The sequence below is a fragment of the Notothenia coriiceps genome, unplaced genomic scaffold (genome assembly GCF_000735185.1).
Source record: "Notothenia coriiceps isolate Sejong01 unplaced genomic scaffold, NC01 NC01_scaffold00002823, whole genome shotgun sequence".
NCBI lineage: Eukaryota > Metazoa > Chordata > Actinopteri > Perciformes > Nototheniidae > Notothenia > Notothenia coriiceps.
The window spans coordinates 94,586-114,009 of NW_011335524.1; the positions used below are offsets into that span (position 1 = coordinate 94,586).

General features: G+C 42.4%; 1 protein-coding gene across 1 annotated transcript; it reads right to left on the bottom strand.

Annotated features, from left to right (window-relative positions):
* Positions 1–3,806: 3,806 nt before the first annotated feature.
* Positions 3,807–8,533, bottom strand: dact2 (dishevelled-binding antagonist of beta-catenin 2). The gene is made up of 4 exons (XM_010765904.1): positions 8,141–8,533; positions 6,681–6,813; positions 6,238–6,519; positions 3,807–5,969 (listed from the first exon to the last, which is right to left on the bottom strand). Exons 1-4 carry the CDS (start codon positions 8,411–8,413, stop codon positions 4,105–4,107), a joined length of 2,553 nt encoding a protein of 850 aa, XP_010764206.1. The 5' UTR covers positions 8,414–8,533; the 3' UTR covers positions 3,807–4,104.
* Between the last annotated feature and the right edge of the window lie 10,891 nt (positions 8,534–19,424).

Here is a 19,424-nt window from a genome sequence, read left to right on the forward strand (position 1 = left end):
CCGTTTGTGTCAACCGTCGTATACTTCTTCTGTCGTAAATTCAATTAAGTGTACTATCGGTCTATGCCGAATGACTTAACCGTATGGTGGGTTTTCATAGCCGACTTCGAATATCACCAATTTAGGAATTTAGGAAAGTCCGAGACAGTGACTAGTCATCGTCAGTTTATTTTATCGAATTGAAGTACTTCAATGTAGGGCGCGCGAGATTTACATCGAATCACAGTATTACGAAGAGCGCGGACCCTGTTCGGTTGAGAAAATTGGCGGTTGCTGAGACGCGCATCCAATATGATGAACGACCAAATTGTAAATCAAAATTAATATACTCTCAATCCGTTCAAATGTGGAAATTTCCCGGGGATTTTGACCTGTAACCGAAAACGTGTAAAAAAGATTTTACATGATCACAGTATTGAGCGAGAGAACCGACGCCTGGTTGGAGTAAAATGTTGTGAAACCCATCGCAATATTGACCTGTAACCGAAACGTGTAGAAAAAACGATTTACATGGATCACAGTACTGGTACGAAAACCGACCCTGGGTTCGTAAAATGTTTGTCGAACCCATCGCAAATTGCAAGCGACCAAATTGTGAAATCGAATGGAATAGTGCTCTCAACCCGTCCAAATTTGGAATTTCCCGGCGCCGATTGACCGGTAACGCGAGACCGATCGGAATCGTTTGCGACTGTTGGGCTATACCGGATAATGAGTTTGATTCGTTACTTCGACTATTCGATTCGTCAGCGTGATTTTCATGGGCGTGCCAAAGTTCAGTAGGTGTCATAGCATCGGCATGTGCACAAAACACAGGCCCGAAAGTTGTCTTCTTTCGTTTCACCCCGTCATTCTACTTCAGCTCAGAAGGTTCAAGTTTGCTGTCCGCAAAAGGAACACCGCATTCGTGCGCCTTATGTCAGCGAACTTACAACCCCGGTTAAATGTGTGACCTGGTTTCTCAAAAAGACTTTTACAAAACTTCGAGGAGAAAGGACAGTTTGTTCGCCCGTCGTGTACGATGCGCACTCCCCGTCAAGTATCGAGACTCCAAAAGACGACCGAACAAAAGCGCGTCGAGACTCGACGGAGACGACCGTCATCTTTACAGTCAGCTGGACTTCAGGACCATCGCGCTCATAGCTTTTAGCCCCCGCCCCGCGTGCAAGTCGGTTAGCCCCGCGTCGGTTGGCATTCACGCAGCCACGGGCGACCCATCACATCAGGCCCCCTGTTGTATTTTCTGCCTCAGTCGATTTGTACAACACTATCTAGACAATTCCGGGTAAATTAGAGAACTTTACTGATACTGCCTGTACCCGTCGCTGTCTGTGCAGATCCGTAGTTAGTCACGTTATCTAATCACTTCTTGCATAACAGTGGCCCACTGCTGACAGTCAAAGGTCAGGAGCTAGCTACAAAGTCAGGGTGACTAACATGTTTGTTAAAGCTTCAGGATATTCTTGCATTTCCCCAATAATATGCTCCTTGGGTTATGATTTTTTCTGGTTTATGGCCACTGATTCAACCTTAGACTTAGAGACCAAAATATTGTTCATCAAGACCCTCCCTCTGGAACTCACTCCCACAACCCATCAGAGACTGCACCGACCTCACCACCTTCAAAAAACTCACAAAAACTCACCTCTTCAATCTGGCTTTTCATGTGTGATTGTTTTTGTATTATTTGACTTTAACTTTAACTATATATTTATTTGTTGTTCCTTTCTTCTCTTTTCTTTCTTTCTTCACTATTATCTGTAAAGCGTCTTTGAGCACCTGTAAAAGCGCTAACAAATTAAATCTATTATTATTATTATTATTATTATTTAAAAGGAGCAGAGGACTTGGCCAAATTCCCTACTAAATCATTACAGCAACTTATCACAGTGGCAATCTAAAATTATGAATAAAGTAGCCTATCAGTTAAAAAACATGTGTTACAGTTATAGTTTCATTGTCATTGTGTGTTTTGTTCTCTTACCTATCCTCTTAATTGTTTCATTGTCACTGATGTTGCTACAATGACACCTACATTTCCCTACATGGTGTTAATAAGGCTTTATCTTATCTAATCTAATCTTATCTTTAATTAACCCGTCTGCCCTTGATCTAGGGTGGTGGCAATGATAGGAGCCAAGATATGCAGCAATTAAGCCTTTCCTCTACCTATAATATACTGGATCAATGTATTGATTTTGAAAGATATAAACTGTATCAGAAAGTGTTGCTGGACAAGTGGACTCACTTTCTTACAACAAGCTCAAACAACCAAAGGGAAGCAAATAGCAGAAATGTTGAACACAAAAAAGACAAAACCAGAGACAGCGCTGGTACAAAAAGGCCCCTGACCCCTCTATTGTGGGGAGAGGTGCCCTCAGAGATGAGCCAGCCCTACAGCTGCAAAGGTCACCCAGCGCCCAAGGTCAAGCCGACACGGTCCAGCTATACTCAACATCAAAGACAAGTCCAGCGCCTGTCATGATCACTCTGAGCCGGGTCGAAAACAGCAGCACTAATCCCACCGACCACTCTTTCTCAAAGGACAGGGGTCAGCTGGTTGTACAAATCCTAATAGGTTGATTTAATTGTAACTCTCTAAACCCAAAATGCTATCTTTGATGTGTGTGCCCTCGAGACCTGTCTCGTGTTTTGATGAGAATAGAAAAGAGTGCTGCTGAATTAACATAGGCCTATGCCCTTTTAGTGAGAAATTGAATTCAAAGAATGACGCCATTTGTTTAACTGAAGATGTCTAGTTTAAAGAGAGAAAATTAAATGAAGTATCCAAGAGACTTAAAAGTGATTACATCTGCAAGGAACAAAACTTCAAAGTAAGAATTTGGTGAAATGCTGAAAATGTTTTTCAGCTCTATAAGCTTCTTAGTTGGGGAACTTTAAGGTCAGAGCTTTCTGATGGGAGAGAACATTATTATGTTTGACCAGGGGAGAGCGTGCTGATGTGTGGAAGGCCAGGCAGGGACTGCTTACCTTCACGAGTGTCCTTTTGCTCACCCCGTCTTTGAAAGAATTTTAATGGAAAGATACCAAGGCAGATTTTTTAAATGAGATTATTGGGCAACTCTGTGCAACTGCCCGCTTTTTAATCTCTTCATGACAGCTCAGAAATGAAAAGTCTCTTATCATTTGTCATTCCTTCTAAATCCCATTTGCCCCTTGACATACACACCAACTGTTTTTCCTCAGAAACCTGAGCTTCTGCTGCCATCGTCTTAATGTCTTTGGAGTGTGACTGTGTGCTTTAGTACTTTGGCGTAAGTGTTTACTTACATTTAAATGACTGAGGCTGATAAGTTTCACCCTCTAATTAAACAAGACTGTCTGGGTTTGGTTGTTGAAGACGCAACTTATTAAACCAGCTGGGCAGGAAACCAGATAAGGAGCCGTTAGCGCTATCAGTGCTAAATTGGTCCCTCTCAGTGGGACGTTTGAGGATTAAATGGAGATTTTTTTTAACATGTCTGCCTAATAGTCAACAAAATAGGGGTTGGACGATGAGATTTCATTTGACATTGCCTACTCACTGAATAAGAAAAATGTAATGCTATAAATACCAAAGCCAACCTAGCTCAATAGAAAAGCCTTATATATACTGTACAGTCTATGAGAAAAGCATATGATTTAGTAACATATTAAAGAAAAGTGACCAATACATACAAGCTCAAACTAACCCAGCGTATATTAAATACATTGAATATAGTTAATAAGAAAAATGAACAGATTAACTGAAAATGAACACATATTTGAGATATTTAAAGAAATTATTTTTATTTTTCAGGTAAATACAATGATATGACTTACATTTCTATGGAATTGTCAAATGCAGCCACATGCTATGGGAAACTTTAATTACAAGATACATATTTACAAACTAAGTAATAATTGTTAAAACATGCTTTTACACGATTTACCATTTGGAACAGTTTCAGTTTCAACCACAACATAACTTATCTTTTTAGTTTTAACAAAACAATCAGTGCACAGATGCTGAGCCCTAAGACCAGGCCTGCAAACAGTTTTGAAAGCATTTTCCTTAATTTTCTGTTTTCCCAACAGTTCTCCCTCTGCCCAGGGGGAACACTTCTACACCAGGGTCATGACCTTCATGGAGGCCGGTTGGAACCGACGAATCTTCTTCTTCAGGGCTCTTGAAGCTTTGATGCGGCAGGCTGATGGTTCGGGGCGTGGGAGCTGCTGGAGGGGCTGTCCAGCCGCGGTGGGCCCCAGAGCAGCCTCAGCCCACACCAGGCCCTTTTCCTCCTGGCTTCCCACCTGGTCCTCCTCATCCAGGGACAAGCTGCTGTCAGAGTCCGAGAAAGACTGGGAGCTCTGGCTGGACTCGCTATCACCAAAGCGGTTGGTGGTGTTATCGCTCATCTCCCCCTCGCTGCTTTCTGCAATGGTGGAGTGAAACAGTGAGGCGCATTCGGCTGAGTACTCAGACTCACATCTGGGTGGGTAGTGGCAGGACATGACGAAGGCTGCTGGAGGGTATCTGGCATTGAGATTTTGGAGGAAAGAGTTAGAGGAAATGGATGATTGGAAGGGGTGAGGAGGTCCAACCCACTGGCCGGTTCTGGCACTCATACTGCGGACAATCTTCATGCTTCCATGTGCCTGAACCTGGGACTCTTTGGACCTCTGACGCTGAACATACGAGGCCTGGAGCATTTCCACTTCCGACTGCCATTTGGCCGCCCCCTGCCTCCTCTTCCTCTGCTCCACAGGCTGATCATACTCTGGGCACTGCATTTTGCGGCTTCTGCTGGACTTTGTGACAGCAGGGATTGGATGTGGCTTTGCATGGACCTTGTAGTTGTTCATGAGGCCAGGACTACAGTGGCTGGAGTCAGAGCCTGAGCCCTGTATGCGGTCCTCTGTGTAAGAAATGCTTGTTTTCGGGGTCACTTTTCCTTTCCCTGATCTTCTCTGTTCCCCCTTTGCTGCGCCGCTGTCCTCTCTGGTCTTTTCACCAGAGGAGCAGCCATGTTGCTGCTTGATTGCTCGAGGCTTCTCTGTGTTTTTCCTTTTCAATTTCAGGGCTTTGGTTTTACGGTCCGCCTGTCTCACCTTGACCCTCTGTAACCCAGCAGGGACAAATTCAGCGTGGACAAACTCAGGGGAAGCTGTGTGAACCTGAAAGGTTTGACTCTCCTCCGCGCTCGAGCTGTGGGCCATCGTAGATCTTTGCCTATAGCCGTTCCTCTCTTGTGGCATTGACCCTAGATGATCCCCAAATCTATTCTCTGAATTGCTTCTTGCTCCACTAGCATATTCTCCTCTGGGTTTACCATTCTTCCTCAGAGATAAAGTGGTGACCTCATCGGAGCTGTACTCCCTACTGGCAACAGGATAGGAGTATCGGTATGAAAGCTCAGGGGCTTTCGCTGACTGATTGTGGTGTGTGTTATCAGCTGGCTCTTGGCTGGGGAATGTCATGCAGTGTCTCTTCTGGTTGCTATCATGTGGGGTAATGTTTGTGGTCTGTGCTGGAGGAGGCTTCACCACAGGCACCTCTTTCTGAGACACTTCAGGGAATGCAGTTAAAACCTCAGTGGGCCTCCTGTGATAGTCACTGTGTCTCTGCAGAGTCTCTGAGTCACTTTGGATTTTGCTTGAGCTGCGCAGGAGGAGCTTGTCAATGTAACCCAGGGTCTTGGTGTCATAAAACATTTGCGCCCTCTGGAGGGTTTCAGAACCATTTGCTTGGCCCTCAAGAAGTCTAGGTGTGGCTGGGTCACCCCCTTGGGAAAAGATCGGGCTCTGAAGAGCCACAGCGTGCAGGGGGCTGGGGTAGTGGTACACTTCCGTCCCACTGCGGGACACCAGGTTGCTGTGGAACTTGGGGTCCACTGCGGAGGTCTTTAGGTTTGAGCAGATTGGGGGTTTCTTTGCATCGACAGGTCGGTAGTGGCTCAGTCCTTGGCCCATCATCGTATCGAGATCACCTAATAAACACAAACACAAAAATGTGATTAGCCTTTCAAATCCCTTAAAACCGTCTGTTTCTAAATGGTAACCCGGAATTTACGAAACTCTTGCAAGATGCTAGCGGTTGGGCAATTGACCATGAATGGACAAGGCAACAAGTCTCACAAGAGTTTGCGCATCTCAGGCTACCAGCTAGACACAACCCTAAATTAGGACATGTGCACGTTGAGTAACAACAGTAGTGTGATTCCCATTATTACATGAGAGATTGAGAGTTTTTGTTACCTGTTGACACAGGCCTTGGGCGAGCCTTTTCGGTGCTTGCTCTGATCCTGCTGCTGCCTAGATGAAGGCCGGTGGCCCGTGGAGGGTTGGGCTGGGAAGTGCTCTCATCAGCAGAACGCCGCCGGCATACGTCTACTTGTAACGGTTTGCCGATGTGGGAATTAGCAGGGCTTGTGGGAAGGAGGAGAAGGCTCGTCTGGGAGGAAGACAGACACTCGCTGTACACAGAGGTGCAGGAGTTGGACAATGAGCAAGAGCCACCATCGCTTAGCTCATAGAAACCTGGAGAAAGAGCAGGAAAACAATGTGTATTATTAGTAAAATGTGTATATATAAAGAGTATTTTTCTCAGCATCGTGTGATAAAATGTTGGGTGGATGCTTTATGACTCGCTATAAAGTAAAGAACCGTAGGGCTTTTAGTGCCAGTGTTTGCTTACACACCTGAACTTGGCCTGCTGTCACTCTCCAGCTGGTCGGTGGAAGCCTTGTTCACATCCAGCTTCAGCTCACTGATCTGTTGATCCAGCTGCTGCAAGTGAGATTTAAGGCCTACGTCCTGTTTCCGAAGACGAGACTGTAAAACAAACAACACACAACATTTTAGCCAACTTCCCAAAAGCGTGTGATACAACCTGAAACAAATGGCAAGCCTGGTTTGATTTAGAAGGGAGTTCACGAATGATTATGGTTATGCAATAGAGTTACTCATGCACAAAAATACAGGTGATTGCAAAGAATTTTTTTTAATAATTGAAACTTCCTGGTAAATGCACGTTAGCAACTCTATAATTATATTAAGAAAGGGGCCTGTTGTTCGGATAAAGATGCTCTAATGTACAGCTATCAGAAAAACAAAGGAGTCTCAGCTGTGGCTGATGATTAACCCCAGCAGGACATGGGGGAGCATGGAAGAAGCAGTGGTGGGTAACTCATTTCTCCCCCACAGCGAGGGCCTGGCCATTGTGTAAACTAATAGAGGAGGAAAGCTTGGGGGTTGGGATGAAGGACTGTTTGCTTTGCAGCTCGGGCTGGGCATTTACTGTTACAGTGGTTCTTAAAATAAGGGCTCGGGGTCATTGCCTGCAAAATGCACTATTTACTCCATTTTTTATTCTCTTGTAAAATAGAGTTGGTTTGGTTGACTTCCTTCAGACTGTGGCAAAAAACAAGTTATTGGAAAGTGTTTTTGGGCCATTAAGGCTATTTCTAGCTGGTGTTTTCTTAAATATGGGGTGTTGAGAGTGTGCACCATTTTGCACGCATGTAAAACAAAAACATATGTTGTCATATACTTTACAGTGTATCTTATTCCCAGTTTTACTTAAATTCAAGCCAAGCACATTAATCCCTGCACTTCCTGTGGTTATAACAGCAGCCTTCATGGAAAAAGCTTGTCATGGAAAACTCAGCCAGTTGTTTCAAACACTCAGGGGCCACTCAGGGGCCTCTCATGACTGACTGTCATTCACAGCAAATTAACCACCTTAAAAAACACACCAGGTTTTTTTTGTTAGATTCCCTGGCATTAGTGGTTAATGATTGAGGTTTGCCCCCCTGCAGTCTGCACATGCACTGTGTGCGCGCACATACACAACTCAAAGTCCTCTTGGTCCTGCAGTGAACCTTGATTTATGACACCTATCTTACTTCCTACCCCCAGCTGAGATCATGAAAGTGTGACTGCTAATAATTGAAGACGGAATGCACATGAGCATCAGCTGACTTACTTTATTCCAAGGATAATTAACAATTAAAAAAAGTTAATGAGAATGTGTGCAATCGTTTTAAAAATATATAATAAAGGCACAATTATGGTGACACCAACCAACTGCCTGCAGATTAGCATCTCTTGAGAGGCAGTTTAATGATTTTGTGTTATGGCTTTATAAATTGCTTCCTACCAGCTGTTGCTTCAGGGTTGTTAGGGTTGCCTCCAGCCGCTGTTCCTCGGCCCCCATCATCATGAGACTCTCCGGGCTGGTGTGGGCAGCAGTGACCGGCTCCTCTCGGTCCATCCTCAGAGCCCAGCTCACCATGTCGCTCTGTCTGTCCTTCAGCAGATGAAGCTCCTGCAGCCCGGCCAGAGCAGCCTGCAGCCTCTCCCCGACCCTGCTGCGGTCCACCCCGGCTGCAGCGCTCATCATCCCCGCACAAGACCCCTTCCTGCTCAGCATGCTGAAGAGCGGCGTCAGGGCATATCCAGAAATAAGATGCTGTTAAAGAAACCGTCCTCCTCTCAGACTTCGTTAGTCACTGTCTTGCTGCTGTTGCTGTTGCTGCTGCTGCTGCTGCTGCTGTTGACCAGTTTGGTTTATAAACTACCTGTTAGAATAAATGTTGAGCTCAGAGGAGAGCCGGAGCCCCTCCCACAGACCAAACGGCCCTCCTCCTGATTGGCTGGCTGCTGAGACCCAACATCTGGTACTATTCTCCCCCATTCGAGTCCTCACTGAAGCTGCCCAGCCATGTACTAAATTCATATGCATAATACCACATGGCATGATGGGCATATTATTATGCTATTTACAGTATTCTTTTATTGTTGTAATTCTAGTAGTAGCCTAGGCTACCCAGAGATATGTGATCAACTTTGAGTATGTAGGAGATTCCAGGGCAATAATATAGCATGGCCTCTTATAATCATGAAAAAAACAGTCACCACATAAAAACAAACAATTCAATTACTTGAACAGCAACAAATCCATATTGTTTTGTACAAGGGTTGAATTTGAGGCTGTAATCCCAGTTCTGTACACACTCAACTTTTAAATCACATTTCCAATAAGCGTAGCCTACATCTATCACTTTTTGTATTTTTCAATATAACATAGTCCTTGATTTAAAGTTACTCCTTAACAAACTGTTTTAGTAGAAGTTTATCTATTTTGTCTTGGAAATAGAGATTAGATAGATGTTAGGGACAGTATAGACGAGTAATAGATGAATGACGCCTCCTGGTGGTTGTAAAGAATACCACATTTTGCTGACCTGCAACATTAAAGGTCCCATTTCATGTCATGGCCATTTATACTGATCATAATTCCATTGTTGAGGTCTACTAAAATAGATTTATATTGTGCAATTTTCCAAAATCACATTGGTTTTTCATACAGCATGTCTGTATATGTGTATTCACTCTCTGTCCTAAACGGCTTGTTGGAGCTCCTGCTCCCCCTTGAGCCCAGTTGCCGTCTGCGAGACAGCGAGACACAGCAAAACCCAGCCCGAAACCAGCCCGAACACACACACACACACAGCCTGGCTGGGAGTTTGTGTGTGTGCTCACACACCGACTCACAGCCTCGCCGAGTCCCGCCGTCTCAGGGAGGAGAAATCGGCGGAGTGCGCGTTAATGTAACGGCTCTGTGGATTGGTCCATTTGGACCAATGGCTCCATTTGGGTATGGGCACGTCACTGTACCCAGGAAGAAAAAGAGAATCCAACGAGGCGTTCTGGGGCAGCATAGACAGGTCTTTTCTGTGTTAGAGTTTTACTCGCTACAGGGTGTACTTTGAGGGTTTGTGACTCTGCAGACCGTTTACATAAAAACCTTCATAACAGACAAGGGGACGGGTAATAACCGGAAAAGCATGACATGGGACCTTCAAGGTTTTGCTGAGGTGTCACATTTAAATGCAAGGCAACGCAAAGAGTGAGTAGGGAAATTAATTTGAGTGACACTAAAAACAGAAACAAAATTACTATTACTATTTTATGTGATAACAGGACCGTATTTCAGTGGCTGAATGTAACACATAATGTCCCCATATTCATAGAATGTTGTTGGCTGAAATAGCCAGAGATTATGTAAGAGAAACATTAAGAATTATAGCGACATATAAATGTTATGGACCAGATGAGGAAAGATCTACCAATAAAGACACCTATAGTCATGCATTGAAAGATGTGTTTGAATTATCTGATTGGACGCTGAACATCAGGTCAATGGTGTCCGCATTTAGTGTCAGTGTCCAGTGAATTTACCCTTTGTGATCAATACAATAATCTAATATGACAAATCATAATTATCTGCCGACTATGTTTTTTAAATTATTATTCTTAATCGGCAAAAAAGGTTTCAGGGATCAAGCAGAAAGGCAACAGGACAGAGGTATTGTTTGAAGAAACAGTTTTCTTTATTAACCCACACATTGAAAAAACAAGTCTTCAATAGGCCTATGAAGTGGTCAACAGAAAATGACTGTAATAAATATGACAGCAACTAAACAGGTTTTAAGTGAACAAACCAACCTTCCAAAATTACAAAATTGAACATATATAGTGGCATGGCCAAACCAAATAGCAAAACAAAGGGTAATTAAGATGAAGAAAATACAAAAAGACTCAGACACCCAAATCCCCCCTTGGACATGAAGCACATGGTTTGTCCCAATTTGTCCCCAATAAGCCTTTTGCTGTAGGAAGTAACCTACCGACCATCGTAACTCATCATTATGAATACAAACACATACCTGTGCTAAAATATTTGCAAATAAATGAAATAATGTCAGGTGTAAGGCAAATAAACAGTTTACTATTTAAATCGAAAGGGTCAAAAGGTGTTAATTGTTGATGTGGTTGACTGCAACTGAAATGAGGTAACATTTGGATGTGAGGGTGCATGTTATTGCTTTACCCTACGAGGCTGTGGACATCGTAGTAAGTATAAAAAAATGAATACTGGAGTAAAGTACAATATCTGCCTGATCCTTATTTTAAAGTAGAGTGTAAGGTTGCAGAGAATGGAAATACTTAAGAAAATAATTTACTCAAAATTGCTCTTAAGTAAAGTCCCTCAGTACTTTATTTACTTGAGTACTTTCCACCACTGCTTTGTTCAAGGGCTGAAACAAGTCCACAAAGTGAAATGTGTGACAGTAAAATTGCAAATTACTTAAGATTTTTCTACAAAAATGAACTTCAGTGTCTAAGTTATAAGGTTATAAGGTTATAAGTTAACATTCATTTATTTACTTTACTAAATATTGTTATCAGTGTAAAATCAGTGCAACTACTTTGCAATATGCCTATTTCAGCCATTTAGACCCTATGCCTCATAAAATCATGCCACTGATCTCATTTGTTCATTCTTTTAATCTCTTCCTCACAACAATATGAGTCATTATTTTTACTTTCCACCTCAGCTGTGATTCATCTAGATGTGACCAAGGAAGCATTCACTCTCGTTGTCAATAATCTGATAACAAATGAAAATGAGAATGAGCCCTCATCATAGAATCAACATGGCTGGAGACTATTCACCTTTTGCTGCTGTTCGCACTACATCACAGGTGGGGAGATTATTTCATGCTGATATCTGCAGCTATCTTGAAGCCAGAGTTCAAAGGAAATACCAAAATGCCAGGAGGGGTGTACACCTGTGAGTATGTCTCTTTGTCACACACACACACACACACACACACACACACACACACACACACACACACACACACACACACACACACACACACACACACACACACACACACACACACACACACACACACACACACACACACACACACACACACACACACACACTCACTCACATATGGCTGTTTAAAGATAAAGCTGTTAAATAATTCTAAATAAAAGCTAAATCATATAATTGTCTGCTAAAAAACATGTGGTTTGCATGCTTTATAAATGTAATTAAGGCGCATTATTAGCAGATAATATACAATTAATTTCAAACTATTAACCTTAGACACTAGAGGGCAGTGTCACACTACTTACATCTTGTGACATTCATTTAATATTTTTGATATATTGTTAGTAGATAGGCTGTACAATTTGAAATGTATAATTAATTAAATCGGGTGCAAGCTGAAGCTGCTGTATCCATTCACGCTTATCGTGCTATTTGCTGATTTTTTTACGGAGATATGGAGGTAAATCACTTGTTTACCTATCCCTGATTGCTAAAGCACATCCCCATCATTTTGATGGTAGGCCCCCCACATCAAGATGCTCACATTATATATAGTGCATTGTGAAGCCCACTCCTCACAGGGATAGCGTCATGTCCTTGTGATGCTGCTGGCATACAACGCTGCATTGTGATGTCCCTCTGCCCCCATCCCCTTCAAAGCACTTCCTTCAGGGTGACATCAGCTGTTCCAATAGGTGTACTCTATTGAGCAAGCAAGAGTGGGTTTTTCACTCAAATCAACATGGCCTTCCTAACCTCATCAAACCAGGCTTTTTAAAAATAACCAAACATACTCTTTTACCTTGCATGCTAACTCCACATCTTGCTCTCACAGGATATTTCTCTTTGTGTGGCTTCTTCTTTGTGTTCTGCATTTATCAGTAGTCTTTCCATCTTCCCTCCTCTTTTTCCGCCCACTTAAAGAAAGATAAAGCGGCCAAATGTTGATAACAAAACAAAAGCAACGGGCACGGATCACTTCAATTCTACTTGTTCTGAACAGCAGCAATGGAAAGAGCGTGCTAAAGGTTTTGAACCTGCTCAGGTACACACATACGGGAACAATAGAAGATGCTGCCACAAACAGGATGTGTGGGATGGAAGTCAGAAGGGTAAACAAGGGGTGTTGTCATATGTGGGACTGTGTGTGTATGTGTGAGAGGAAGAGCCAGGGAGTGAATCTGTTGTCAGCTCTGTGATGCATGGAAAAAAACCGAGCCTTTTCCCATTTAGGTATTATGAGCTTACGACTTCAAAGGAGCAAAATCTGATATCATACAGAAGACACTCCGATGCTTGCTTGAAAAGAAGCAGGATTCCCATTATGGGTTTTGTTGATTTTCTGCAATTTCCGAGGGGGGTTAGGGGGTGTTTATTGTTACATATTTCTGTGTTCCTCTTGCTGCGTGTCAGGGGATTCCCATGCAGGTCCTCTGATTGAAACTCCTTTGCCCAGGTATTCTGTCATCAACAAAAGACGGAGTAAAGAGAGTTCAAAGTGGCCTTTTGTGTATGACAACAGCACCTCAATCACTCTGCCACACTGCAAACACATTTATCCAGACTTGAATCTCTTAAATCACAAATTTGATGACTTTATACTCGACTTGAAGATACTTGATAGTTTATCGCAGGCCAAAAAATATAAAACTATTTAAAAAATTGAACACAAATCAATGACTGTCTCTTCATTGTGACTTGACTTGGTACTTGACTTGGGACTTGACTTGGTTCTTGACTTGGGACTTGACTTGGGACTTAACTTGGTTCTTGACTTAGAATTGGACAGTCTGGACTTGGGACTTGACTTGGGACTTGACTTGGGACTTGACTTGGGATTTGATTTGGGACATGACTTGTTCTGGACTTAGAATTGGACAGTCTGGACATGGGACTTGATTTGGGACATGACTTGGGACTTGACTTGGGACTTGACTTGGGACTTTACTTGTTCTGGCTTATAATTTGATAGTCTGGACTTGGGACTTGACTTGGGACTTGACTTGGGACTTGTCAGTCTTGACTTGACTTTGGGAAAAAAAAGATGTTCACATGTGAGCACTCACAAGTTGATCACTTAGAGACTTTTACTGGTAGTAAAATGCATCTGTTCTTTATCTGCAGCTTCTACTCCTATGTCCTTTGAAAAGAAAGGCTTGCAATGGTTTTAGGTGTTTTGAAACCTTAGATTTATTTGTAATGCCCCAAGTGATTTTTTATCTAAAACACTTCAACTTTATCTCACCCATGGTTCAAATCTGAGCTAGGTCTGATGGGAAGTCATTGTTCCTGAGACAGAAAGCAGTTGTTGTTCTACATTTATTAAAAATGTCCAGCGAAACCCACAGTCAAAGCTGGGTTTAACAGAGTTTAACAGGGTTTAACAGGGTTTTTCAGATATGTTTTCTTTCATAACTGGTAGTGTCTACAGATACTGTCAAACCTAGTGGAGAGCAAAAGCTCAGACTGCACAATCCACCATGTCAGTTTCCAATTCATTGTCAGTGGAGCAGCTCCAGGATTTATCTCCTGATGAAATCCCCGATTAGAGGCTTGTTTCTGTGGGTTTTTGCTTTGATTCAGAGATGTTCATGCCAACAAAATGTTGAATGAACTGTCTGATGTTGTTGGAATTTTCTTTACGGTTACTTAACTTATCCAATGTTGACATTTGATTAAATAATACACGGAGCAATTCATTTTAAAGCACTCGTAAAATGTGGCTTCTTTAGAAAGATCAGACCTATTGTGAGAAGCGTATAGTGTCCTCAGCAGGGTATGAAAGTTTTGACTGGCACACTCAGAAGAGACCTTGTCTCCTGCATTCCATCCCCATTTGTTGAACATTAGACCTGAGCTGAAAAAAGCTTAGTTAGAACTGATCTGATTCAAGTTCTTCATTTTGCTGGACTGCATGTAAAAAACAATAGGGATTAGTTGTGAAGCAATTGTGACATAGCACCATTTCCTGTACCTCAATTAAATGTCTCAAGAGTTGACGGAAATGTATGCAATCTCCTTTTATTGTATGTGTTTAGTGTTACTAAGAAACTAAAACTCAATTAACAATACATTCATTTTGATGTTATTTGTATTGATTCTTAAACCAGGCAAGAATGTTTTAATCAAGTTTTTTCTAAAGGATATTGTTTTTGTTTCAGTTTCAGTTCATAATATTCACGACTACTCATTTTCGTTTATAATAATAATATTTTGATAGCAGACGGTATGTGGACCAGTGTAGGCCTTTCCCTATTGGTGGACTGGATCAGCCATATCTCTCTCTATCATCTTGTCCCCTGTGTGCGGAACTACCTCTCCAGACTTTCGGTTGATTTGCCCTCAGAGTGTAGCACCTCATGCTGCATATGAGAGAGACCTTTATACTACAGCCTCACAAAATTATCTCCTCATCAAATTTTATTTGAGCTGAACAAATTTCTGTTTATCCAGCAAGTGAGGGAGACTGGCTTCCATGCTGTACTCCTACAAATCATAAAGACATCAGTCTAAATTACCTGATTTAATATTGCCTTACCTATGAATGCAGTGTGATGTATTCAGCCAAGTTCCCATGGAGAATTTAAAGCAATAGATGGTCTATGCGTCTTGTGTGACAAGCTGGGGGAGCTGTTTGGAAAATGCCCCCCCCCCTCCCTGTGTAACCCCAAGAGGATTTTTCAAGGGGCACAGTTGGCGTGAATGTGATGTGAAGTTTTTATCATATTTATATATTTACACCTGCTTCAGCCTCAAGTATTTTATAGCAGTTTGAGATAACTTATGTGTGTCTGTTTGGGCGTCAGATGGAGAAAAACAGAATTAACTAGACACAAGTCTGAAAGACATCATTTACCACCTAGGATAGGCTGCATTTCATGTGTAGATGTAAAAGTGTCAAAGTCCATATAAGAGAGACTCATTATGGGGAGTCTCAAATGGCCCATATCTTTTCATAAGAGACGCACGTCTGAGCTATGTATGACTTGGACATCGTACTTAACTGACCCTGTCTGCAGAGAACTGGACACCCACGCTACCCGGCAGCCTCTGCTGAGTATGGACTAAACTGAATTCTACATCTGTTAATAAAAGGAAGACTGTTTCTCAATCAGATTTAAATGATGACACAATATCACATACTCTTGCGGTTTGCTGGTCTCTGCCCTGTTTTTGTCCAAACAGCAGAATAGAGCATTCATCTTAAACAGTTTATTGTTACAACCCTTAAGGTGGCCCTTTGCTATGTTGCTATTATATAACAGTCTCACAAAGAATGTACTGAAGGGCACTGACATTTCTTCTTTTGGTCAAAGATGTTCATTGTGCAACGATAGTTGAGTCAGCAAATTTCGGGTAGCACAAATGTGGCTCAGTGGAGCTTCCCAAAGACATTCTTTGTGAAAAGTTGTGTGAGGAACTGAAGGATTGTTTCGGTTTTTAGTCACTGAAACTACAATATTCAGGGGATGGAAGTGTTGGTCCGTCAGTCCATTGCTTTGATCCAGGCTGAAAACTGCTTAGATTCTCATGAAATGTGGCTATTCGTGGTGCTAATGAATGAACCCTAATGAGTTTGAATATCTTCTGACTTTCCTTTTGCACTAACATGAGTTAAACATTTGGGATTTTCTGTTTGTTATGTTACATATATGTTTTAGAATGGTTAATGTAGGCAACTTTGGAGAAACCAACAAGGGCAAGCTAGATTTAGTTATACCAAACTGAAAACAATCCATCTTAACCCTTTAGGGCCTTCCTCCATAGCAACTGAATGCTACTGTAGTGTGTCCACAAGGGAGTGTTGGGGAGCTCATCTAGCATATTGTTGTCAAGTCATCTCTATCCTAACAACTCTAATTTCTTAATGACATGTAAACCTGTGAAAAATCCACAACATCTCTCATTTATAAATACATTGTTGAAAATGGTCTTGTATTGTAAGAAATATAGACTTTATTGTTTTTGCCCCTAATACATGAAAGGAGGCCTTGCACACAACATGGAATTGCCAAACTGCTAGTCAAAATGTGCCAATCGTGGCAATCATATTGGTTGGGAGGGGGAGGGGGGTGGTTGGATGTTTTAAAATAAACAGTCCCTTATCTACCCTCTCACGTACAACTGATGCACACGTAGAGAGGAAGTCTGTTGTCCGACCCTGCATCTGAGAGCACCATCCAGTGAAGGGAAGCTCTGTTGTCATGGAGCACCAACATACTATGTCAGTTGTTGTGTCCTTTGTCCAGTGTGCACTGTTTATGTACGTTTATCAAGATGGTGGCATAGACATGAAAGGCTGGTTTGGCTGTAACAACTAAATCTCCTTTCCTCCTTTAGAAGGGAAGCTTTTTTGTCGGTGCAAGTTTTTTCTTGCACACAGGAACACCAGTAGACGTGGCTTTAGAGATCCAATGAAGCTATCACAATGCAGTTGCAACACAAACTCAGGAAAAGCAAACTCTCTTGTCTAAACGTCCCTCATGTCTGATCAGCATCTGATCCTGGCATCAAATCTTCCTGAGATGAGTTTGTGCTGAGATATTTAGCCTTGGGGTTTGGGTTCATAGGAGTATAACCACAGGCTATGCAGGTTAAGCTCTGAAATGCTGCAGTCTCCACGCAGGTGTGCAACTTTAAGAGGCCTCTTTATTTGCAGAATTAACTGAAGTTTTTTCACCTGTGAAATGATGGCCGTGCCCTTAGGGTGGCATTACAATCCATCTGTCCACACAGAATTGTGATCAAATGTGCACACAACTGCCCAAGTTTCCTTATTTAGGAAAGGCATGGGAAAACTCTTGATTCCATGGTTGGGTAATAACCGCTTATATGTAACCTGGATTACATAAATATAAAAAAAGTAACTATAATTAGCACAGATTACATTAAAAACATGTGTAATTAGATTTGAGTTACATTGTCAAGGAATTCTTAACTACTTAACATAATTTTGCAGAATACACACAGTATACCAGTAGTTTTTGTAGGGATAGAATTTTTCGACAACATGTACATATCGAATATGTTACAATTCTGACAAGTAATTGACTACGTTTCAATGTAACCCAACGTAGACCCAACCAGAGGCAAACCAATGTATTGTGCGGGTTTTGACCACCAAACCAAACCCCCATCCATCAACCCAAACCAAAACAACCAAAAGCTCTCTCTTCAGTTGCACTGGACAGGAAAACTCCAGACTCAGGTGATGTTGTGCACCTCAGACAAACAGAATCCCCACTGTGAGCCTTTGTGTGAACAAATTTCACTTGATAGGTTGAAGAACTGAGGCTCATATCAGCGTAAGCCGGTCCAATCAAAATAATACATCAGAGCACATTAATTTGTACTCGAGGGGGGATCAAATGTAAAACCCCGAGCTGACCCCTGAACACTTGCTCCTGAACCCTTCATCCCCTCCTCTGGTGTGCTAATCCTCCTGAAGCCCTCCGTGGGAGCTCATGTGGCCCAGAGGAGATGGACCGGAGGAGGATGAGGCTGACAGCACCAACACAGCTGGCCTGTGGAGCCGAGAGCTGGGACTGGAAGCCTCCCATGGCACCCACGTCCACAGATGTGATGGTCCCCGAAGCGGAGGGAAACCCACTTGTTATGCCCCAAGCCCGCCATGTGCTCGCCTTTTCAGAAACCACACAACCCGATGAACACTGTGCTGGCCAGTGATCTGATGGCTACAGGAGGCGTACGTGATTCATTAGACAAAGGACCACACAAGACTGTTGTTGGGTATTTCCATAAACATTTGAAATAAAAGGCTACATCTATCAAAAGCTCCAGATTAAAATTTGATTTTGCGCAAACAAAGACTCAGGGCTGCTTTCCCAGAGCCATCATAGAGCGAAAGTCCACTGAAAAATGTACCTTTTGTCCCTGAGGCGTTTTTGCAACTTTGTGTGTCATTGAAATTATAAGCAGGCAGGATCTCTCAGGAGAATTATCTTTCCCAAGACTGTTATTTCATTGTATTCTCATCTCAGAAGCCAACGAACAAACATTAAATCAACCAGTTTATCTAAGGTACAATGAATCTGGCAAACAGGACCTGACACAATAAGAGAAACAATTGCTATGAATCTCTCCCCGAGGAGGAGCAATTATCTTTCCCCTCTATCAGGGAGAGAGTGAGGATTAGGAGTGTTTGTAACAAGATAATGTGCAGCAAATGTGCAGCAAATTCCTCTTAGTGAAGCACTCCTCACATACTTGAACAATGAGCGCTCTGAACTGTACTTGGAGACTGTTAAAGTCTTGCTTTATACTGAATGATAGCCTCCTTTGACCAGGACATGACACCTTAAATAGAGGGAGTCAAAGGTCAAGCTGCGGAGAACATGGAGCCATTTAAGAAATGCTATAGTGGCTGTGGGAAAGTTCTATCGTTGGATATCTTAAATCCTCTATCACTGCTTGTCCTTTCTACTTTGAAGGTAGGCTACAGCTTGCATTATGTTTAGGAAAGTTAGAAAAACAAACAAATTCAGGGCCATTCCAGTGCAGTACGAGGCCTCAGAGATGTCATGAGGAAAGGTGGTAAGAGGACTCTGATGTCTTTATTGGGCATATATTTTCCCTGTCAAGGCCTACAAAGCACTTATGTAAATCCTCCCAGTATCACATATCAGCACAGGTATTTAAAAGGGTACAGCCAGACGACTATTTAAATCAGTGTCCCAGCACAGAATTAATTTACCGCTATGTTTGGATGGCAAATAGTTTTTGATGGAGTGGG

Coding starts and splice junctions, on each gene's coding strand:
- dact2 (XM_010765904.1), bottom strand. CDS start 8,413: ATGCTGAGCAGGAAGGGGTCTTGTGCGGGGATGATGAGCGCTGCAGCC. Junction 6,814..8,140: donor CAACCCTGAAGCAACAGCTG/GTAGGAAGCAAT, acceptor TTTGTTTTACAG/TCTCGTCTTCGGAAACAGGA. Junction 5,970..6,237: donor CCCAAGGCCTGTGTCAACAG/GTAACAAAAACT, acceptor TGTGTTTATTAG/GTGATCTCGATACGATGATG.